At 46.6% G+C, this 24,773-nt stretch overlaps 1 protein-coding gene across 6 annotated transcripts in view; it reads left to right on the top strand.

The window, feature by feature from the left end:
* The window catches only part of USP44 (ubiquitin specific peptidase 44), a 567,333-nt gene that overhangs the window by 381,630 nt on the left and 160,930 nt on the right, over window positions 1-24,773 (top strand). For 3 of the 6 annotated variants that reach the window (XM_069629819.1, XM_069629820.1, XM_069629822.1), the window contains 2 exons: window positions 7,442-7,640; window positions 8,999-9,106. In XM_069629819.1, the coding sequence (XP_069485920.1) occupies window positions 7,442-7,640; window positions 8,999-9,106 (307 nt within the window). Of the gene's footprint in view, window positions 1-7,441; window positions 7,654-8,998; window positions 9,107-24,773 lie in introns of all 6 variants that reach the window. The other 3 variants (XM_069629821.1, XM_069629823.1, XR_011281915.1) reach the window with 2 other exon arrangements.

Raw genomic sequence — 24,773 nt, 5'->3', positions numbered from 1 at the left:
TGATTGTCTTGGGTTCCTTGACTACCTTAGGGCAAAGAGGATGCAGATGTGACCGAGGAAAGACAGCAGGGCGATGGATGTTCCTGCTATGGCTATAGTTAAGTCTGTCTTGAGCAATACCTCATCCGCTGGAATGAATGTAGGCTTGATACTTGCTTCAGTCCCATTTTGGGACCTCTAGCCCACTGGGCAGCACTGGCGATGGTGGGGCTGTCCTCGGATATGAGTATACCAGCTTCCACTAGTTTGTGTCCTTCGTTTCACCCCCCTGATCAGTCACTGTCCCCTCCAACTAATGTAATCAAAGATGAAACTACATTTTTGAGAATCAAGATTACAACCAACACAGTACTGCATTTACAAACATTAGGAGCTGAGTCTCCTCCTTCAGACTGTTGGGGTGATATTTGCCACTTGCTTGAAGGGGGCAATGGGGGCAGAAAGGGTCTAAAGATCACTGGTAACCCCCCATCAATACTGCTTGTGACCCTTTTCCATGGGCCCCCTGCTTTGTCTCAAGGGATTTGTCACCGATCGGCTGCTCAATGGAAGGCCCCTGTAGACAGGTAATTGCCCTTGGGGAGGTAGGAGGGCTCATCCGCAGCGGGCATCTTAAGTTGCGTGGCTCTTCCTCCCCTGCAAGGTGCAGGGTAATCGCTGGCAGATGGATTGCAGTTACACTCCAGCTGACAGTCTGGGGAACAAACAGGAGCTGCTGAAGTCATGTTGCAAGTATTCGGGATTAAAGTCACATGTTCCTCAGCAATGCCCCCTTTTGCAGCCATCTTGGAGGGAGAAATCCTTGATTAATTGCAGCACGGTTACCATACCTTCCTTGGATGGGCAGAAGCGGGTGATTCTTTCAGGTTTAAGGGAAGCAGTACCATGAACAGCAATTGCCACCTCCCTCCCCCAGGGGTCCATGCTGACTGGGGCTCCAAATGATTCTAGAAAATTAATTTCACTAATAAGGGAAAAAATCATCACCTGTTGGCCTTATGGGATTAGCTGGGTTTGGGTCTCCTGCACGTACAGAGGTCAGAATTTCTGTTGCTGGGATTTTCCTTTTAACTGTCCTTATTTTCTGTTGTAATAAGGGGACAGGCGCTGGTGCAGGGTTCAGTGGCATATTGAAAGTATTAGAAGTATCTTGAGCCTCGATGGTTGTCATAGCCGATAAACTCATTAGACATTCTATTTAACGTCAACTATACACTTGCACTTGGGCATTCCCGCTTGCATCAGCTGCATCGAAAGCCACGATTTTTCAAGAGTTGTCAGGGTTAACTCTCGAGTTGGCTCTCATCTGAAACCTGTGCTCTGAGCCTTTGTGACCTGCGCCAGTGTTTTCCAGCAGATGCCAAGTGCTGGCAAGACCTTAAGGTGGAGTTTCTCCTTTCGGTAAACAGTTACAAAAAAAAAAGCAGAGAAATCAAGTTTCATGTTAGACCACAGAGCACAAACACCCTGTGCCCTTCCCCTCATGAGGGCTTCACAGCTATTGTCTGAGGGGTCGGTGGGGGGGGCCCCTCAAAGACGGCAACAACCGCCCGCTAACTGATCCTGACCCTGGGGTTGGTTATATGAGGGAGGATCGCATGGGAGGGGACAACTACCGGGGATGATTGCATTGGATGAGAGTGGTATTCCTCACTTTTTCCTAACAAAGGCTCTATACATCTAAGTTCGTAAAAGCTTTTGGTCACCCCACGATTCCTCCTTGTGGTGAAAATCAAACTCCTTCCTTTATTTCACTCTAGACAAAAACCCATGTATACCTCAAACACTCAAAACATCTTCTGTTTCTGACATTTCTTTATGTGAAGCTTTTGAACATCATAATGGAAATCCCATTGCATCTATGGACTTCAGCGCCCATAAAGCCTCGAATACTGAGACGAAGAGGGAAGAGTTAAAGCAAACTAAGCAGTCAAAGAATAACGTGCAGACTAGTTTAATTCAAACTAAAGTTCCGGGACATTTAAAAATGGCAACCACAATATGCAGCAAGGCAATAGGGGCGAGATCCATGGAAGGGAAGACTGGCGCATTCATGTGGCTGCTCACGAGTGCGAGTAAGACACTGGCAAGGCGTGAAGGAAGCAGAGCCGTGGCAGGCATACCTGAAGGACTGTGGGAGCACCAGGAGGCACAACGGAGCTCCTGTAAGTACCCTTGTGGCTGTTAACTGCATGCTCCGGTCCAGGTCACCGAAGGAAGCTGACCAGTGACCATAGAGCTGCAGGAAACGTTGAAGAGACATCCGCATTGTGTGAGACAATCCAGGGAGGAAGCTTCACTGCAGAGACGACACAAACGAGTCGGCCCAGAGCCATTGGGGACCCAGGGCCGTACAAACAGGCAATCCAGTGAATGAATCATGTGAGATTGATATTTTGGACAATACTCCAAGGCGATTTAAAGACAGACAAAAGTTAATGTTAAGGCAATGTTTAAAAGGAAGATTTGAATACCATCAAAGTGGAGTAATGAAACCTGAACAAATACATATGCATAAGATGTAATTTTGGGGGAGCTGAAACAAGTGTTATCCTAAGTAAAGACATTGGACAGAACAAAGTAGATGCTGATGTGATATATTGAAAGTTATAGTGAAACCAATAAAGAAGTCCTGGTAAAGAGAAGACATCAGGCAGCTGACATTTGAGGAAAGATACCTGGCACGGGAGTACACCAGGGTATGTGTAATAGCCAGAGGAAGTATGATTGCTGGCAGGGGAGTATACCAGGTAATCTGCTGTAGTTGTGAAAATACTTTTACATTGTGGCAAGATACCTGGCAGGGAAGTATACCAGGTGATCTAAGGCGGCCATAAAGAGAAATCCAGAAGGTTAAATACACAAGGCATTTGAAACCATCTGGGAAGATGCCTGGCAGGGGAGTATACCAGGTAATCCACCAAAGATGAAATGTATACAAGAAGTCCTGGCAGCCAAATCTACCAGGCGTTTTGAAAACTGTGGGAAGATACCTGGTAGGGAAGTATACCAGGGGATCTGAAGAACACATTGGATTATTCCTGGCAGAGGAGTATGCCAGGTAATCAACCAGAGTTGTAAAGAACAGTTTAACAGTGATACAAAATACCTGGCAAGGAAGTATACCAAGGAATCTGGAAAGTACATTTTAGGAGTTCTGATATGTAAATACACCAGCCAAACATTTACGTTTACAGAACAAGAACTTTCTGAATCCAGTGTAAAAGCCTCAAATTATTGGATAAAGAGGCTCTTGTGATACAAAAACTCTTTAAAAGAAACACTTGGGCAATCCTACAAACATTCCAGGGGAAATGAAGCATCCTTTGAATCCAAATGTTTATCCTTGGAAAACACTTTTTGGGATTTATCTTTATATTTTGAACATGAATATTTTGCACTAAGCACAAGTCTGAGCCATTTCCTTGCACCTTTAGTTTGTTTCTAGTTTGAGGGTCAGTTTAGAATGTTTTGGACACAAGGAAGGGTTCTCAATTACTAGCTACTTGACTGACTGATTTTGAGTTTGATCAGTAGGGAACCAATTTCTTTTAAAATGGGCATAGAGAGGTGTTGGTCCAGCCAATTTCTGTTTAAATAAAATGATTAATAATGAGAACATTACAGCTTTGTGTCCGTCTCTCATTTCTGTTGGAGATTCGTGAGGTTGAAGCATCCTCTTTTCATATTTTAATGTAATGCAGTTACTGGCATAGTTGGTTTGGTCTAGTTGTACTTTAGAATATCATCTATATTTTTTTGTTTTTGACTGCATGCTGTACTTCCGTTAGATGAAGGTGGAAGTTAGTTACTGATGGCAATTAATGCAAACTTCTCTTTTGGCAGCGGTATGACTGTGCTCCATTTGAGGACCAAACTAGATAAGTCACTTGTGATGGTTCAGCAGGGTTCCGGCTAGTGTGGAAAGTGGAGTGTGGCGACACCAGCACACTTCTTTACTAATGTTGGGGCATTGCTCAATATTGTGGAACTCTTTGATCTGGTCCTGCAGGTATGCTGAACTCCTCACTGTATTCTAGCAGGTGAATGACTGCATCAGACTTGAAAGACCAATGTGTGCTTTATTCATTTGAAATGATCGATCGCACACCTCACCATCTAGTCCTCACATATGGGCTTCACAGCTTTCTTCCAATGTTTCTCTAGCATTGCCAGTATCTCATCTAGATGGGAGCTAACGGAACCGAAAGACCCATCCAATAACATGCATTATCACAATGGGGTGTTGTCTCGCCAGCCATCTGTGTCCACGGAGCAACAGGGGTGGGGGGAGGGGACTTAACTACAGCATCCAAGCCCCACCAATGTGTGGACATCTTAAAGCTTTGAAGGTAAACTGCACCAACGAAAGTTTATTTTCCTCATGAAGTGAAGAATGTCCGAATTCGTCCTCGGCACCTCATCCTTGCACAACTAAGTTTAAAACTTGGTGGCAGAAATTAATCTTGAATGATATTGGTTACCACGCCCATTACCCTGACCCCACCCCAGACAACCTTACTGTCAGTGCAAATCTCACTCGAAAGAACAAGGAATTTACAGTTCCTACAATCTCCTCTGACGAGATCGTCAAAGATGAAGCTTGGTGCAGTAGCAATCAAGCCGCTATGCTCAAGAAAATAGACCTCTTACAAAACAAAATCCTTGACCATTACAATACTCTACCAAAAAGTGAATCGGCCTACACAAACTCTACCCATTAGCAACACGATTAACTTCCCGAAATTTGCCTTTAATGACGTCTCAGAATCGGAAGTCCTAGACATCCTGAAACATCACTTTGCAAAGGTAACGTTTTGCCTCTTAAGATAATCAAGGACTGCGCTGTACCTCTCGCTCCACTTATTACCGCATTCATCAATGCATCCTTTAAGACTTACTCTGTCCCTGACAGTCTTAAAGAGGCATGGGTACACCCCCTCCTAAAAAAGCCGACTTTAGACCCTGCTCAGCCTAACAACTACAGACCTATAACAGTCCCCTTCCTTCTCAAAATATTAGACCAGGTAGCTCAGTCAAATCCAACTTTACCTTGACCTTGAAACAAACTCCATCCCAGGAAACGGTCAGGATTCCGTAAAGGTCATGGAACCAAAACAACTCTACTGGGATTCCGTAAAGGTCATGGAACCGAAACAACTCTACTGGATCTAAATAATCAAATTACTAACATCTTGGACACAGGTAAACCCGCCCTCCTCCTCCTCCTAGACCGCTCGGCTGCATTCGAACTAGTGGACCATAAAACCCTCACTGCACATCTCACCCACTAGCACACTTCTCTGACCAAGCTACTTCCTGGATCGCATCCTTCTTGGAAGGTAGAGCCATAAAAGTTTTCTCTAATACATCACCCACCATCATACACTGCAGTGTCCCACAGGGATCATGTACTGCTCCCACACTGTACAATCTCTTCACAAAGCCTCTTTTCGATAAACTTGATGCACGAGGATCGCATATACCAATTATGCAGATGATACCCAAGTGCTCCTCCCCCTAACAGGCTCATATCAGACGACCTAGCTCTAAAACAAATATACACCATAATTCAAGCATGGATGGCCAGTAATGGCCATTGCCTTAACGGGGATAAGACAGAGTACCTTATTCTTGGCCAAAGTCCACTCTTGCTAAATTAGACAGTCTCTACCCCAACTTCAACAATGACATTTGTACTAACCCAGTCTTATCTGTCAAAACGGTAGGTGTGTGCATTGATGCGCCACTGTACATGAATAAGCAGGTCAACGCTATTGTCGGTTTAGGACGGTTTTCCCGACTCAAAAGGTTTGCATGAACCTTTTGTTCAAAAATGCTACCACAAAAGGTTTGAACACCAAAAGTTCGAACCTTTGGTGGTAGCATTAAAAAAAAAATAAAAATAAAACGGGGCTGTGTGGGTGTCCCCCTGCATCACACCACTCACTATACTTCATGGTATAGTGAGTGGGGGCTGCGGGGGACACCCCACAGCCTTCCGTTGGAAAAAAAGATAACAAAAGGACCCTGCAGCGCCAGTTCACGATCACAGAAGTGAAAGGGAACTGGCGCTACAGGAACCAGCGTGAAGACAAGGTAAGTGTGGTTTGTTTATGTTGGGGGTGTGGGGGTGTTATGGGTGTGTTGTGTGTTCGCATGAGAAAGGTGCAAACATTTGGTAGTTTGCACCTTTCTCATGCGAACGATTTGCTCGCAGTAATTTGAGCCGCGGGCAAATCACTCTGATTCCTATTGTCTCCGCCTCTGCCTTAAGCACCAAACTCATCAGTGCCATAAAACCGTTCTTAACAAAGGAAAACTGCCTCTCAACAGCTAGAGCGACCATAGGTGCCAAACTCGATTACTGCAACGCACTTCTAGCCGACACCTCTGTAAAAAACATAAGTAGACTTCAAATCACCCAAAATAACTCCCTAAGAGCAGCCTTGAGCATCTCAAAAAGAGACCACATTTCAGAAGCAAGACAGTCCACTCACTGGCTCCCGGTCAAATAGCGTATTACATTCAAGATTCTCACTACTACTCATAAATGTATCCACGGCACAGCTCCACCTTATCTAGCAGACACACTCCACAGACCTGTCACCATCAGACCAACTAGACTGTGCTACACCAACCAACTCGCTGTACCGCATATTAATAAGGCTAAAGCAGGAGGTATAGGTTTCCCATATCTAGCCCCAAAGCTATGGAATGAACTACCCACTGCCCTAAGAGCAGAAAATTCTCTCCCTGCCTTCAGGAAGAACCTCAAAACGTCTCTTTAACTAAAACTACCACCATCTGTATGACGCACCTTCCGTTGCAACTGTACATTAATCCTGCATGTTTGTGTCTTATGTGTAACTAAGTTCCTGTTCTCACTCTGTAACTAGCGCTACGATGCCCTCTGGCTGCTGCACGCTTAACAAATACGAATAAATAAAGTCCCTGCTTCGCTACGTATGTCGGCGTATGCTTTAAGGCTCACAGAACACTCCTAGTACCTACTCTTCTGCACAAAAATCCCCTCCCCCCCCCGACTTCAAGTCTATTGTCCAAGCCCACGTCCTCTCCCACCAGGGACTACTCATGTCAAGTTGTCTACCATTGTTTGCGGTTAGCTCGTAGAACTATGACCATAAAGGCACTTGTTTGTAGAAATGCACATCAGATTTTATGTTGCCCTTTTTGTAATTTGTTTTTAATGTAGTTATGTAGTGCTGCCTCGTTGGAGGTTCAGTAATCTGACTACCTCCTGTAGAGGTCAGAACATAATAAAATCCCTCTTACAAAGGCTTTGCTCTTTGAACGTTCTAGCACACCACTGCAGGGAGCCTTAAGCAAGAGTACCAGTAACTCTTGTTACCAGTAACTTGTCTATTTTGAAGTCTTGCAGTATTCTTTTTGTAACCTGGCTAAATGCTTGTTTGAACAGGTAACCTGCCTGGCGTGTGATAACAAATCGAACACAGTGGAGCCCTTCTGGGACTTATCCCTCGAGTTTCCTGAAAGGTACCACTGCAGTGGGAAAGACGCTGCTTCCTTGTACCCGTGCTTACTGACGGAGATGTTGGCCAAGTTCACAGAGACAGAAGCCTTAGAAGGAAAGATCTATGCGTGTGATCTGTGCAACAGTGAGTAAAGGCAGTATGTATACATACATATGTTTTGTACACTAATGCAAATTGAACGAAAAGCATGCTGGCGGGACCTAATCTATTGAATTCCCTTAACAAAATGACATTGAACGTTTTCTGTGGCTCATACATTATGTAGCACAGGCCCTCTGCAACGTTTACCATATAGATTTTGTTTACCAGTTTGTGGAGTGTATTTGGTGGTATATGTGGAAAGACAGGAACACTAGGTGCGCTGTTAAGACTATTTATTCCATCTTGTGAAGCATAAACCGTTCTAATACACACAAGTCAAATCTAAGTTGTTAAATGCATTCCTTCATCTTTTTAAAAATAATTTATTTTCACTTATCCTGTCAAGAAGATACATTCTAACCTCTGGTCACAATCTAAACTACACATTACTCGTCCGACACATGTTTTGCACTTCGAGGACAATCAAATTAAGTCCAAAGTGTTGCTTCAGCGCCTGTCGATTTTGTAGCGTGGTTCTTCAAGCCATTTTTGCGTTGCAAGAGTGTTGATCAGAATCTATATAGTACATTTTATTTGTATTAATTTCTTGAATCTAACGCTCTTCCAGGCCCCCTTCCCCTCCTTCCCCCCTCTCAAATACGAGCTTCTATTTTTCTATTCATTGATGCATTTAATTACTCGTAAGTCTTAAGTCTTTAATGGGTTCTCTACAATCGGACTCCCCCCCCCCCCATTGTGATGTTATCTGTTTAGTAAACAATTGTTGCCCTTTTTGTTAGCTTGTTTAATGACAAAAGTTTGATCTGTTTGTAGATGCTTGAGCTATGCGTTCATCCTGAAGATTTTTGTGGATTTTGTTTTTTTCTTTCTCCACTGGTCATATAAATTGTAAAAAGAATCTGACACTTTCATTTTGGGTTTCTGGTATATTTATTCTTTTTTTGCTTTTGGCAATAGACTTGTTAATTTCAGCGTTCTATGTCCAATGTCTCTATTCCAGAGTATTTTCTAATGGACACCACATTGAATCTTTTTTTAACTTGTTTTAATTAAATGTGTTTAAAAAATGTGAAGTTGGATTTGATTAGTATGTATTCCGTTTTCTTTATGCTTTTTAATATGCAATACACAGTCTAAAACAGTGCACATTGTGTTTCCTATTCGGGTGCAAAATTTCAAGTTGCAATCCACTAGCCAGCCACCTAAATCCTATACGTACAGGCAAGAACACTGAATGCACCATGCTGCTCAGCAGCCATAGTTGTGCAGGCGAGAGACTGAATTGGGAATGGGTGCTGTGAAGTGCCCTTGCAGCTTTACTTTCCGAGTTGTATTGCAGGAAGGGGGCTGCTTCTGACCTGATGCATTTTTATTTTTAGTGCGCCATCTACCCGTACAGTCAGTCATGCAGCAGAGCTGCAGCTGTTTGCAATCAGGCAGGGGAGACAGGGCAACATCGACACAATCTGCAAGACAGAAACTCTCAGGTAAATACAATGATGGGATACTTACAGCAGTTGCAAAGTTGCCATATACATGACTCACTGGCGTGATGAATGGTAGTCTGTGTGGAAGATACTGGAATCAAGCAGTCTTCTCCAGCTAGCACGCTAGAGGGCGATGTAGCATGGGGCCCTGTCCCATTCTGGTGTCTCTGCGTGACCTATTTTTTTCTGCAGCACTAAGGAGATCAGTTTGTAAAATCTGCGAGTTTTTTGTATCAAAGGAGGGTGTGGTGAGGGACTGAGCACAAGGGAACAGATACATTATTTCTTATATAGCTCTACACACCCATGGATCTCAGGGGGCAGAAATAGGACATTAGCCCACTTTGTACCCCATGTATCAACCTCGGAAGGATGAATGGCTGAGTTGATGCTGGGATTCGAACTTGCCACAGCAAGCTACTCGGGTATTGGGGGCAGGCGCTTAGCTCACTGTGTTCCGTCTAGATGAAGGGGCTGTGGGTGACAGAAACGTTCGGTTTCTTCTGTCCTGTTGATGTGGATGATCCCATTTTCCCCTGCCCCTCCTCCCTTTGCCTTGCCACTCCGTTGCCAGTCTACATTCCTTTGCTCTTTAGAGACTTGTGGTGTCATATGAGACAACCTTGTAGCTTAACGGTAGGATGCCGCCCAGATGCTGAAGCGGTGGTTGCATGGCGCAGGGGGTGCTTGCTTAACTGTTCTGACAGCACTGAGTGGCCCCTCTTCTTTGCAGTATTTTCCATCTGCTTTTGAGTATCTTTATTCAGGACTATCAACAGTTCCTAAAAATGTCGTTCGAGGAGATTGGGTCCTCCGACGTATTCCATATCTGACAGGTAATGTCCACAGCTGTGCTGCTTTGGAAAATCTTCGGCGTCTGTGTCCTGTGTCGATGCGCCGTCCCCGAGGACCTCCTCCGACGGCCGACGTCACCCGATGTGATAAGTAGGACGCATGACGCCCATAGCCTCAGTTCTGTTTTTTCCGCGAACTTGTTCGCTTCGTGAATCTCGGTACGCCTCGACTCTTTGGAGTTTACTGTTTTCTTCTCGGTTCGTTGAACATGTTCGGTTCTTTGTGAAGACCTGTTTGTGGCGATGTCTACTTCGTCTTCAACCCCGCGTCCGGGCTTTAGGAAATGTGGGGACTGTGGGTCCAAGATGTCGGTCACGGACTCGCACAATGCCTGCCTCTGGTGCCTCGGGGAGGCCCATGATACGGACGACTGTGTCGACTGCCAGTCGCTCACGGCAAAGGCCTTGCGGGAACGCAAGAAGCTGTAGGTAGGTCGGGTGTCTAAGCCCCGGAAGTCGAGGTCTGTGGGGGCTTTCGACGGATGACTCGAGGGGCAACTCTCCGCATCATCAGAAGTCCAGTGGATCTCCTTCCAGGAGTCGGTCTCGCCACTCCTCCGCCTCTTCGAGGCATTCCTGGAAGCGCCGGCATCGGTCGCCTTGCCTGTCCTCTTTCGAGGACTCCGCCCGTCGGCCAATCGCTTATCCCTCCATGCAACCGACACCGGAGGAATGGGCTTCCTTCGGGAAGCAGATGCTAGCGATTCTTGAATCGCAGGGCACCTATCCGTCCGCGCCTCCAAGTGGGGTCGGTCGGCACCGGTCGAGAGACACTGCTCGTACGCCTTCGGGCTCGGGTGGTCGGCACGGCTCGCGGGAGAGGTCCTGCTCGGACAAGGGTAGCCGTTCTTGCCATGCCCGTTCCAGGTCCCGGTCCTCGACGCGCTCGAGACCGCGTGATCCTGTGCCGTCTTCAAAGAAGACGTCGACTCCTGTGGTGCCGAGGTCGTCGACGATTTCTCTCGAGGCTCCGCCTCCGAGGGGGGTTGTCGGCGCCTAGGTCGTCGAGACACGCTCGGAGCTCTGGCTTCGAGACCTGTGTCGACGCCGTCGATGGCGACGGCGCTGCAGCTGGCGTAGATGCCGTTTCTGTCGGCGCCGACTCATTCTGCGACCTTCCAGGCGGTGGTGTCGCAGGGGCCCCGTGTCACGGGGTTAGCCCCTAGAAAGGCTCTGGCTAAGGTCAGGCACTGCTTTGGTCCCCAGATGTCTTCCTCTCCCCACCTGGAGTACATTTCAGAGGGTGATGAAGGCTCTGACGGCTTACCAGATGAGCTTATTTCGGGCCATAGCCAGTTTGATGACCTGAGGCAGTCACTGCATGATGCCAGTGCACTGGACACCTCTCCGGAGGTGGAGTTTTGTAGGCCGGAGCCTGGCACTCATGCCGATTCTTCATATCGGCGCCTTATGTCTCGGGTCACCGAGTACTTGGGTTGGTCAGCTCCCCCAGGGGAGTTCGTTCAGGATGATCTCAGACATCCTTGATCTTGGTCCCACCACTGACCTGGTTTTGCCGTTTCATATGGCTCTGTGGACAAGGGTGGCGGCGGCTTGGACTGCTCCGGAGAGTCTCCCGGCAGTAGGCGTCTTTGTCGCGAAAATACCGTCCAGCCAGTAGCGATCCCTGCTACTTGTCCAGGCACCCCACTTGGGAGAGTTTGGTGGTGCAAGCGGCTACGGCCCCGGCAAAGCAGGCATCGTATCCTACCATCCCTCCGGATAGGGACGACAAACGTTTTGACGGCTGGACGAAGAAAGTGTTTTCTTCAGGGGGTATGGCACTTCAGGTGGCCAACTCCATATGTGCCTTGTCTCGTTTCACACACACTCTGTGGCATTAGCGGCTGAACGTATTCCCGAAGGGGACGAATGGGATGGTTTCCTTGCTATAGTTCAGGATGGCAAGGATGCCATGTGTGAGGCCGTTCAGTCGGGTTTGGACATGGCAGATTGTGTCAGCTGGTCCATGGCGGCGAGCACTGTAATTTGCATGGTTGCTGAAGTCTGGGTTTGCTCCTGATGTGCAGTCCCGGCTCCTCAACATGCCCTTTGACAGCGAACATCTTTTTGGCAGCAAGGCTGACGAGAGCCTTGAGAGGTTGCAGACCTCCAAAGCTGCAGCAAAGTCGTTGGGCGCTGCAGTTCTCCAACCTCCGCCTTTTCTTCCTAGGGGACAGCAATGGAGGGGAGGTTCCTTTCGTTATTACTCATCCTTCAGTAAAGCGAGAGGAGCTAGCAGTCAAAGAGGCCACCGGAAGAGTGCTAGAGGTGGAAACCAGGGTACTCGAGGTGCCAAGGCCGCTCGGGCAGTTGCCTCTTTGCCCTCAGGCCATGCCGCAGCCGCTACCACTCAGTCATGAGGCCAGGTCCCATGGTTTGCCGGTTGGGGGAAGGCTGGCACAGCATCTTGTAGAGTGGCAAGCCATTACTTCAGATGTGTGGGTTCTGGAGATCATAACCCACGGCTACTCTCTTCCTTTTTGGCAGAGGCCTCACGACAATCCACCTGGGAACCTCTCTTTGAAGAGTCTGGATCAGCTCCTTGCGCAGGAAATTCAAGCCCTGCTGGAGAAAGGCGCCATAGAACTGGTGCCTGTAGCGGAGAGGAACAAGGGATGGTATTCCCCTTATTTTTTTTTCTTTCGAAGAAAGACGGGGGACTGAGACCCATCATGGACTTGCGCGGTTTGAACAAACTCCTCAGGAAGGACAAGTTCAAGATGGTTACTCTCTCTCAAGTCCTCCAGGCCCTTCAACTTCAGGACTGGTTGGTGTCTCTCGACCTCAAGGATGCTTACTTTCATGTGCCGATCCATCCCAAGCACAAGAAGTACCTGAGGTTCGTGGTTGGCGACTGGCACTTTCAGTTTCGGATCCTGCCGTTCGGATTGACCTCCGCCCCGAGGGTTTTCACCAAGCTCATGGTGGTGGTGGCAGCACATCTCAGGAAAGGGGGGATTCACTTCTACCCCTACCTGGACGATTGATTGATCAGGGGGAGCTCTCCCGAGCAAGCCCTGGATCATCTGTCCGTTACCTGCCACTCCCTTCACAAGCTGGGCTTCTCCCTCAATTTAAAGAAGTCCCATTTGACACCAACGCAGCGGCTCCAGTACATCAGAGCAGTGCGCGACACATCCCTGGGGCAGTGTTTTCCTCCCCAGGTGAGGGCTCTTCACATTCAGCAGATGATGCACAAGTTTCAACTTGCCCAGAATCTCCCAGCGTCCGAGTTCTTGAGACTTCTCGGCCTCATGGCATCCTGCGTTCTTCTGGTGCCAGAGGCTCGTCTGCGGATGAGATCTTTGCAGTGGGCACTCGAGCTCCAGTGGTCTCAGTCCTCTGGCAGGCTGTCGGACCCTGTTCAGGTGCTGCCCTCGGTCGCCCAGGACCTTCTGTGGTGGGACGTCGAAGGCAATCTGATGAAGGGGGCCCCATTTTGGCTGCCCTGGCCAGAGGTGACGATCGTGACGGACGCATTCCTCACGGGATGGGGGAGCTCATGCCAACGAGTTGACAGTCGGTGGTCGTTGGTCTCTGTCGGAGTCCAGACTCCATATCAATCTGTTGGAGCTGAGGGCCATCAGGCTAGCCCTGAAGGCTTTTCTGCCGACTGTGCGAGGAAAGAGTGTCCTGATTCTAACGGACAACAGAGTGGCCATGCACTACCTCAACAAAAAGGGGGATGGGGGGGCAGGGTCACTTCCTCTGTGCAGGGAAGCGATGCAGCTAGAGTTCTGGGCCATCCAGCAGGAAGTTTCGATCTCGGCTGTTCATCTGGCCGACGACAACGAGACGGACGCTCTGAGCAGGCCGAGCACGGTCTCTCGCGAGTGGGAGCTGGCTCAGGAGATTCTCCTGGAGATCTTCGCCCTTTGGGGGAACGCCTCAAGTAGATCTCTTCGCCTCCAGTGTCAACCGGAAGTGCGAAAGGTTTTGCTCGCGGGAATTTCCTCCAAAAGGAGCCTTAGGAGACGCGTTCGTGGTGGAGTGGTCATTCCCACTGCTGTACGCGTTTCCTCCAGTCCCCGTCATCCCGCAAGTACTGCGGAGGTTCGGTTCCCGGATGATCCTCATTGCTCCGGCGTGGGCCCGGAGGACGTGGTACCCAGACCTTCTCGACTTGTCCATCTGCCCTCCACGTCTTCCCTACCGAGACAATCTGCTCTCACGGGAGGGGGGGGTCAGGTTCTCCATCCAGAGGTCAGATCCCTCAACCTTCACGCTTGGCTTCTGAAAGGTTGAGGTATAAGGATTGGGACCTCCCTGAAGACGTGATGGAGGTGTTGCTCTCGGCCAGGCTGCCGGCAACAAAGTCTCTGTACCGTTGCCGTTGGAGAAAGTTCTGCGACTGGTGCAGAGTTAAGAATGTGGATCCTTTTGAATGTGACATTCCCATGGTTCTGTCTTTTTTTTGCTTTCCTTGGCCTACAGGGGCTTGCAGGTGGGGACCATTAAAGGTTACCTGGCGGCGCTGTCCATCTTTAAGCGCTCGTCTGAAGAATGTTCCTATTTTAAGATTCCTTTAATTTCTCAGCTTTTGAAAGGGCTCACTAATGTGTTCCCTCCGTCACCTTTTCTGGTGCCCGGTTGGGATTTTAACCTTGTTCTTAAGTTTCTTATGGGCGCTCCGTTTGAGCCTTTACATTCTTGCCCTTTGAGGCTGTTAACTCTGAAAACTGTGTTTTTGGTTGCGGTTACTTCCGCCCGCAGAGTGAGTGAGTTACAGGCACTTTCAGTTAAGCCACCCTTCACTGTGTTTCATAAGGACAGGGTTGTCCTTAGAGTTCGTCCTTCTTTTCTTCCGAAGGTGGTTTCGGAATTTCATTTGAGCCAGGAGGTTGTTCTTCCGGCGTTCTATCCTCCTCCACATCCTGGTAAGGAAGAGGAGAGGCTCTATAGGCTTGATCCTAGGAGAGCGTTGAGCTTTTATATTTCGCACATGTCCCAGGTCGGAGTGGACGATCAACTTTTTATTGGTTACGCTGGAAAGCATTTGGGACAAGCTGTGACGAAACAGACTTTGTCTCGTTGGATTATTTGAGCTATCTCCGAGTGTTACCGCTTGGCGGGTAAGGACCCTCCGGCTGGCTTGCGGGCCCATTCTACCAGGGGAGTGGCTGCGTCTACTGCCCTGCAGAGGGGTGTTCCTATTTGTCACATTTGTGATGCAGCCACCTGGGCTTCAGTACATACTTTTGTACGTCACTACTCCCTCGATTCCATCAGAGGGCAGGATCTGGCCTTTGGCAAGGCAGTCCTATATTCCGCAATTTGATTGGGCATGCTAAATTTGTGTTCTAAATTCTTTTCCCTCCTCCTTGCTTGGTACTGCTTTGGGAGTCTGTCATAGATATGCAATACGTCAGAGGACCCAATCTCCTCGAAGAACAAGTTACTTTCTTACCTGGTAACGTTCTTTCGATGGGATGGTCCGATGACGTATTCCATATTGCTCCCTCCCTACCTTCCCCGCTGCAGAATTTCTTTTGCGATTGCAGCTTGCGTTCCGCAAGGCCTTGTGTGTCTGACTGGCGGCACACTGGTGGCACACATTCTGGGGGAAAAAACTATAACTGAGGCTATGGGGGTCGTGCGTCCTACTTATCACATCGGGTCGGCTGTCGGGGGAGGTCCTCGGGACGGCGCATCGATGTCATCGACGCAGGACGCTGACGCCGAAGATTTTCCAAAGCAGCACAGCTGTGGACATTACCTGTCATAGATATGGAATACGTCGTCGGACCATCCCATCGAAAGAACGCTACCAGGTAAGAAAGTAACTTGTTCATCTGTAGCCTGATTTATAACAAAGTGTAACCTGTTCTTTATTCCTTCACTACCCCCTCTTCAGACTGGCGTATAACCACACTGAACTCACTCAGAATAAGATTGCTACTTTTTCCAGTTCGTGTTGATGTGGAGATTTGTAAATGGCCTTTTTTCTTGCAAATATTAAATTGGTGTGGAGCTTAAATTAATAGTGTCTGATATTTTGTATGAAGCTAACTCGCCAGTTCCACGGCTCCATCCAGTATGTGTTAAATTGAGCCAGCTCAGTGGCCCTCACATTAACACTTGTAGCGGTTTTTAGCATTCGGGCTTCACATTCTTTGAGACGGTGTAACCAGATATTTCATGGCCAGAAGCGGGCAAGCAGTGTGGCGCTGCCATTGCACAGACCTTTGTGGCTTAAGGGTTATGCCTTTTATTTTTTGTCCAGATTTGTACGAAGCCAAGTCGTGGTTTATCAAGTACCCCATGGCCATCAAGAACAAGGGTTCCTCTTGATACTCCTATGGGAACCCGAGGCATCAGACTATATCCAAGTTCCCAAAGGGATACATTCAGAACATTAATACTGGAGTTTTGACAACCACGCACTTATTCCAAAAAGTAACAATGTTTATTGAAGACAAATGGTTTTGAATTCATAACCAATGAATTCACTGTGGCAATAAATTAAATGTAAATCTGCAAATGAGTACAGTGGTTGTATTTTACACCTGCTACACCAATCTCCTTTTAGTAATGCTATTTTTGCCTTCCCTCATCACTTCACATTTTTAACATCTTTGATGTCAGCTGACAATACTGTTTGAGTAAAGGCTACATCGGATAGCAAAGATTTCGAGTTTAATGGAAAGACAGGAACACTAGGTGTTTAATGGAATCCAGATTTATATATAGTAGCCAGTCATTATGCTTTGTGTATTTATATATTTGTATGTATTTGAAACGCACGATTGTTCCACACTAATAGGAACCCAATGGTCCGTCTAACCCACACATCACTTATCCGAGAGCCAAAATAGAAAAAACCCTAAGCAAAGCTTCCAGACCACCTGCTGGCTTTCGTGCTTGTTATCAGGCCTCCAAAATATGGTCTCTGGTGTTTCCTTAACCAGAAGGTACTACAAACGCCAATGACTGGTGCCAGTTTAGCTTATGTCCCTGTAGTTTATCCTCATTGTGGTGTAATGTGGATCGCCTAAGAACTCACCAGTAAAAATTACAAAAGTAGTTTGAAAAGAGTCTACACCAGGCGATACAGCTGGCAAAGCGGAATTCAAAAAGAATGTGGAACAGACCTGCATGAGAAGCTGTCAGATATGCCCCAAGAACCAAAGCTTTTATAATCACACAAAGTAATTAGCATCAACACATATAGCAATGTTAGGATAGTCCTCTATGTGAAGTTGATTGGCAAAGTCGTATAATTTCCCCTATAGAAGGCCATACATCTTGAAATTATTGGCTCCTGCAAACCTTACCACACCACCAATGGCCCTTTCTTTGACATCAGTCCAGCCCACAATTCCCATATCATGGTGCCAAAACATTGAGAAGACCAGCGTATCTTTATTCATCTGCTGCTGGTCATCTCCATCGGTTTCTCATGGGAACTCAATAGATCATGACGCTACAAGAGCCTTGAGCTGTTGACAAGTTACTAGCGTAATGTTGCATCTTAGGAACTCTTCGGACCACTTCCCAGCCTGAGATGTGCCAAGGGGCAATTTGAATCTGCCATCGGACACTTTGATCAGTGTCAGATCAGTTTCCTAGACTAATATGCCAAATTATAAATGCTTGTGCGTTCACATCCTTCCCTGGCACCCATGAGCTTTGCTTCTGACCTCGAAAATATCAAAGGTTGCTCATCTCTTACAACATGATCCTGGGAACATGTAGTTTGCAATGTGCAGCTAGCTTCTATGGCTGCTTGGCAGATTAATAAAATGCAAATTATTTTCCAGTGAAAGCAAGCTGCAGGCCGGTTTACAGGGCCTGGGTATAATGCTAAGCTGTACATACTTGGCTATAGTTCAAGCTATACTAGCTATAGGTTATTTATGTAGCACACAATTTGTTGGGGTCAGCTTAGTGCATGGGTAGGACTGGGTGGCGATCAACATGGCCTCCTCCATTTTAGTGGGCTAATCCCGCAGCGGATAAGTTTCACTTTACTGCGCTGAAATTGCATTCTGACCACATAGCCCCCCCCCTTTCTTTGATCCATCCATAAAAATTTCTCCCGCCCCTCCCCCCAAATCCTTACTCTGCTACTGTCTTTTAGGGATCCATACTCTTTTTAATCTACTCATATCGCCTTATCCTCCATGTTTTCCAACTGTCCCTCTATGATGATACACCCAAGCCCATCCTTATCACATGAAATCCGGTAGGTCCTAGTTTTCCATGTCGATGGGTTGTGTTGTTACCCAGTCAACTTCATTCTCAATCTTCTCATCCTTGGTAGTTTGTGTGTTTCTGTTTACCATTTACCCCGTCAACATTCTGGTGCATCATGATTGTTCCTCTTTTTGTTAGTATAGTCTAGATAGTTTTGCCAATGCAGAAGGTGACTAGCATATGAGAGTGCAGGGACCGTCACTCTAAATACTCCAGAAAGCCAGACAGGCACCCACGTGAAAATGCTGTCCAGCCAGTTGTTCGGCTGCACCTCACTAACTTCACTTGTCATGCTTTCGTGGAGTGTTTCACTGAGAGCTGCTTTCATTGTTTCATTTGAGGCTTCTCCATCGGGCACCCCCCCCTGCAGCAACTGCTCCCCAACTTGGGACACACTCCTTCTATTGCACTAAGAAGGTCCATTTAAATACCTGTTCTGGAGGAGCCACTACTCTTCCTTTACTGCATTTATGCCTTTTGCTGTTGAATTGGTCAGTTGCAGCAACTCATACCTTGTCAGTTGAAGCCGCTTGGTATTGGCTGCAGCATGCACATCTGGAAGCAGTAAAGACGTGAAGAAAGTGGCTTCCCCCGGAAAATTAGTCAAAACGCATCAGGAATAGTGGCCACATTTTCAGTGCTCTTTTCGGGCCAGGTATTGGCTCTTCTCTAACCACTTAGTAATGTTCTCGCTTTGCTGCGCCATCTTTTCCCTCAGCTCGATTGACTGCTCCTTTAGTGCAAGCCCCACGGCACTGCTGTTTAGGAGCACCATCTGGGCAGGGCTGTGCAGTGTAACGATCACACAAACCACACTTCAATCTGCCGGAAGCTGGGCATAGGCCTTCGATCCACATGCCCATAATGCCAGCTGTCCCCTGCGTCAGCGCTGCACTCATAATCACCTTGGCACAGCCAGTGTTGCTTCCCAAATGGATTGACCACTTTACCTGAAACACAAAGGGACTTGTGTAAAGCTCTTGATGTCACTTGGTTGGAGTTTCACTAATCCAAGTCAATGCATGCACATATTTCCCACACACTGCCTTGCAGCTATTTATTTTTGACACAACGTTTTGTTTGAGTCCCACCAAACCTTCAGCACGAGATTACATTATTCCCCCCTCCCATTGGCCACCATACCACACTGATTTTATTTTCATTTGAGCCACTTTCTCTACCCTATGCAGTCATTTGTTTTCACTCATCTGCTCCCCCCTTTTAGAGCATTCTGTTATGTATTCTACAATCATCTTTTTTGTTTGTTTTTTGCCTTCCTGCCAATTTGTATGTAATTATCTGTATACACCTTCACCCACTGGACCTCTGTCGTTCCTTGGAAGAGACCCCTGGTTTTACAGAGGGATAGGTGCATTTGGCATCCTGCGTCCTCATATGATACGGCCTGGTGCAGGAAAAGCTTGGGTGCCCCATTATATGTATGGCGAGGGATCGGATGTAACGTGTGCCGTTGGCTCTTTATCTTCCCACACACTATTTCATCATACCAGAATTTTCCTGATGCTATAACCTGCCCTTTTTTAGTCTCATGATGGAATTCTTCAACGCATTCCTTTTCCCCCAATATTTGAACGCATCAGTCTTTTCTTTAAATAAAAAGCATAAAAACAGTATTAATCCTGTACTAATGCATGTTAATATTATCACACTCCAAAAATCGAATACTTTGTCTGTTATAAAAACATTGTCCTGCACATCGCCCTCTCCTCCTTCACTACTGGTCTTCTATAGAACCCGGTTGCTGAGAAAAAAGTAAACGAAAGCTGATTTATACTCCCCATCACGTTGTGCTCTGGGCCCTTCGATCCTCACTGCAGGTGTTGCATATACCAGTATGTGAACCCATAAACCTGTCTGTCCACTGCCTAATGTAGTTTTTTACGAATACTCTGTCCCCAGGGTAAAGAGGTGTTGCTTGCAGAAATTCCCTATCTTGTGTGCCTGCTTGCTCAGTCCGAACTCTGTCTGGTCTGTTAGGATATATACAAGTGATTTTGTAAGTTCTGTGAGATGCATGTGAAAGTCCTCTCACAGTTTGTTAGAACAAGAGTTGGCGTCAGAAATGGTACGTGCCAGTGATATAGGCGCATGCATTCTCTGGCCAGTAACCATCTCATGTGGAGTGAGATGATCTCCTCCAGGTGAATGAAGGAAAGGGTTCAAGAGTTAAGCAGTGCAACCAAGACTTGCACAGCGTTTGTGTTGGCTTAACCAAGCACTCCTTTATTAGAAAATGTTTTTCTCTGTCAGTTTGCTTGCAGGCGGTAAACGGTGCATAATTTGTGCTGTATCCCCAGAAGGGCAGTTATTTCCTTAATCAAATCATTTGTGAAATGTTGACATTGCCAGAGCAAATTTTGTCTGGGATCCCGGAACACTTCCCTCACTAAGAATATTTGCCGCTGTGCGGGTGTCATTATGGGCACAGCGACCAGCCCCAAACCAGCGTGAAAACAGGCACACCACAGTAAGCATGTATATATCGACAGTCGATATATACATGCAAGTGCCAGAAGGGCCCCTCCGGTTGCGGTAATGTTCCCTGTACCACTCTCAAAAGTGTGACCTGGCAAACATTTCTGACAAATCACACCATTATGAACAAGTTCTGCACACATTTGTATACATTTGGCACGAACCAGTCCTCATTTATTCCCGCAGCCACATGCTCTTTAGATCCGTGGGCGGGATAGTGAAGCTGCTCCATGGCCACATTCAACAACTGTTTTGGCATCACCTCTTTGCCTGTGCTGTCATGCCGCCAAATTAAATCTATTTGCTTGTGAGCACGCACTTTTCTTCCACAGCTTTTTCATTTGGTGCTTCTCCCTGTAATTCTATTAGTTGCACTATCGGGGTTTTGTTAAAGCTTCCCATCAGTGCATCTTTGTCTTAGTTTGTTTTTATCAATGCTAGAAGTGGTATTTTTTCTTCTTCGCCAGGGAACAGCATGTGTCCCTTCTTGCAGATATGCTGCTTCTTTCGCTGCTTTGTCTGCTCTTTCGTTACCCAGTGAAATAAAATCTTGTCCCCCTGTATGGGCCTTGCACTTTATTATTGCCAATTCTACTGGAAGCGGCAGCATTTCCAATAATTTACTCAAGTGCTGCATATTGCACTGGTGTGCCCTCAATTCTCTTGATCTTGAATCCTCTCATTTCCCACCTTGCTAGTACTGAATGTACAGTGGATGTTAGTACGCAGTCATAAAATGTATTCACTGATTGCCCTTCTGACATGCTTAGTACCTCAATTAATGCCGCCCATTCTGCCTCTTGTGCGGAGTAGTGCTGACGTGTTTGGGAGTACACGATTGACTCTCCTTCCTTACATATTCTGTTTGTGTCCCACTACTGCTGAACCAGAATGCCTTTGTCCTGAATATGGATTGATACCTGAACGCCCTTCAATAATCGTGCCCCTATGGATTGATACCTGAGCGCCTGTCAATCATGCGCCCACCCCAATTATTTATTCTTTTACCATGGGTACACTTCATTCCTGTCCATACACTCAATAGTCATGTGTGTAATACCCTCCTTTATTGGTTCTGCAATGAATTACCTGCATCACTGGATCTAGTGATCCACTGTAATAGGCTAGTGGCTTGTGTCCCTGTTCCCCCGCCCCCCTTTTGTGTCAACGCAGCTATGCATTACCTTGCCGTCTGAATGGGAATAAAAGTGAATATCTCTTTATAATTGGTTGTAGCCAATACTGGTTTATGTGCCAGTTCATGTTTGAGTTCCTCCAAATTTTCATTCATTTCAGATGTCCATTTTATGCTGCTTTTGTTATTCTGAGCTTCCTTGAGTGCCTGGAGAAGTGGCCTGGTGTAAGTGGAGTATTCGAAAACCCATCCTCTGAAATAATTAAAGTCCTTGGAACTGTTGCGTTTGTTTCACTGTCTTGGGTTGTTTTATGTATTGCCTCAACTGTTTCTGGTGTTTTTCTCCCATCTGCTGACACAATCTGTCCAAAGTAAACCACTTTTTGACAATACTGCAATTTCTTTGTCTACTTTGTACCACTTGTCAGCCAGTAACGTTAGTGTCACGGAGTCCTTCCTGCACTAATCTTCTTTTGTGCTGCACACTAAAAGGTCATCCACGTATTGTATCACTGTACTTGTAACCTGCAGATTGCTCAAATCCATTTGTATAACCCTTTTGAATGTGCTGGGTCCCTCACAGTACCCTTGAGGCATTCTAGTGTGTTCAAATCTCGTACCACAATACGCAAACGCTGTGAGATTCCCGTAGTCTGGATGCAGGGCAATGGAGAAGAAAGCATTCATCAAATCTACTACAGTGAAGTAACTCTCCTCTGCTGGTAGCTGCAGATAATTGTCACAGGGCTTGGAACTAGTGGGCATTGTGCTTCGATAATGTCAAGAGCGTAAATCTTGTATGAAACGCCACGCGCCTCCCTTTGGTTTTTTTTATCGGATTGATAGCTGAATTCTATTTTTATGTAGACTCCTGTATCCTTCCTTGCTGCCATAAGGCATGCAGTGTCTCATAAATGCTCTTGCCTGCTTCTCGGGAGAGGGGGGTATTGCTTCACTCGTGGTAGGTGCTGCTTCCTTTTTTTTTTTCTAAACATGCGGTCAGTACACTTTTAGGATACAGTTCACAAGGAGAAAAGGCAATACATCGGCAGAGTGAAGAGGTAGTCAATTGTAGTATACTATGACATTCAAGAACACAGCTGGGAGATCCAAGGTGAGTTACTTCCAGGTGCACTTTCAGTTCGGTATTCCCACATCATGAGGTCCTGTAGTCCATAAATTCCTTGGGACTTTTTCCAAATCCTCCTATGTATTTTCTTTTTTCGCCAGTTGGCATCTGGGGCACTGCTCTTTCCTTTATCTGCACTGGACAGGGTATGCCCCATCTCCCACTTCTCTCCACCTAGTGTAGCAAGCAATTCTGTCTGTCCCTCCTGTCAGTGTTTGTGTGGGGTTGATGCACAGTAGCGATCGCCACTCCGTTATTGTCATCTGCAGCAAACAGTACAACCATGTCTTTCCTCACTATTGCTTCCTCTAGGTATAGCTGTGTGTGTGTCTGTCTGTCTGTCCGTCTGTCTCTGGAGTGATGATGGAGGAGCACCATGGTCTGAACTGGAACTCATTTGACAGTTGAATCGCCTTCCCTTCTATCGCTGGGATCTATCCTAGCAGTACCTGTACCCCGTACAAACAATGTGCTGGTGCTTGTATCCACACTGCCTCCCTGGCTGGGTGCATCCCAGGTGTGGTGCGCGCCATCCCTTTTTCTGAAAATGAAATTGTGGCTTTCAATTTGCTTGCATATCTTTCTAATGTTAATGGGTGTGTCTTTTGAATGCAATAATGGTGCTACGCTATGCTGTGTCCCTAATGTCAATAGTAAGTATTTTGTTTGAGGAACCTCTTGGATGGTCCCTGTCGTGTGCCTGACAGCTCCTGCCCCATCGCACTAGCCCCAGAGCTCTTCTCTCACCTCACTGCCAGGCATGCTTCTAGAAACGAATCCAACACTGTGAATATATGTTAATTAACTATATTTGATTCTGCTTTCCCTGCCAATTGTCTTTGGACACCCAGGTGCCTAGCCACATGGCCTCGAAAGTATCATGGAAGGACTTCGATTGGACTGTGTTCTCCTGTGGAAACTTCAGTCTTGCAATATCACTGGGCAATGTTTCTGCTGGATAGTCAAAATAACACGAAAGCCTGCCGCTCTTTATTATTAGCGGTCTACAAAAATGCTTCCCTAAAGTGGGCCTATAAACGATGTCTTCTCTAATGTCATCAAATTGGTTAAAATCCCCCTATCACAATACCCCATAAAGCCCAGCCCTGTGCCCTGAGCTGCACCAGTTACCCCAGTACCAAGCAAATGATGCCCCCTCCTTTCCATTCCCCCTTGTGGTCTATTGCGCTGTGCCAGCTACTGTGTCTGAATCCCCTATATCTAAACTCGCTGCGCTCCCTTTCCTACTGTGATATGACCGGGAGCCCGGGCAGCCCCAGTCTGATTGCACGCACATAATTACACGGGACCATGCCAGTGCCCCAAGCAGTTTGAAGACTTTTGGCATCAGGCCAGTTGCATATGGTGTATTTTTATTATATGTGAAGGTTGGTAAGTTGTTATGCAGGATTTATTTTTCCTCTATTGTAACATTCAGTTTATAACAAACTTTTCACAAATTATCACATTTATCACATTTATCACATTTTACACATTTGTCACAAGCTCTCCATTCCCTTATTTCTCAGTCTCTTGTGTTTCTTAGTCATTTATGAATGCTTTCTGGTTCTACAGCATCGATTCTGTCTCGCATCTAGTTAAAGCAAACATTTTATTTAGGTAATTAACAATTGCACAGGTTAGCTGTATGTTGTGTCCGCTCAGAATGAGAAACCACCAGCCTTCCATATTATTCAAGGGAGCACATTTTTCAAGGTAAACTGACCTAGTACTGGACACTGAATTATCAGGTGTTTAGTTGATTCCATATCTTTTTGGAAGTATCTACATACATTATCCTTGGTCTCCAGATTGTTTCATAAATAATGTTTCCTTGTTTTTTTGAGCATTTAG

The sequence above is a fragment of the Ambystoma mexicanum genome, chromosome 12 (genome assembly GCF_040938575.1).
Source record: "Ambystoma mexicanum isolate Mex_15411 chromosome 12, UKY_AmexF1_1, whole genome shotgun sequence".
Classification (NCBI taxonomy): Eukaryota; Metazoa; Chordata; class Amphibia; order Caudata; family Ambystomatidae; genus Ambystoma; species Ambystoma mexicanum.
Note: the sequence above shows the minus strand (reverse complement) of the source record. Positions and strands in the feature narration are given on the sequence as shown.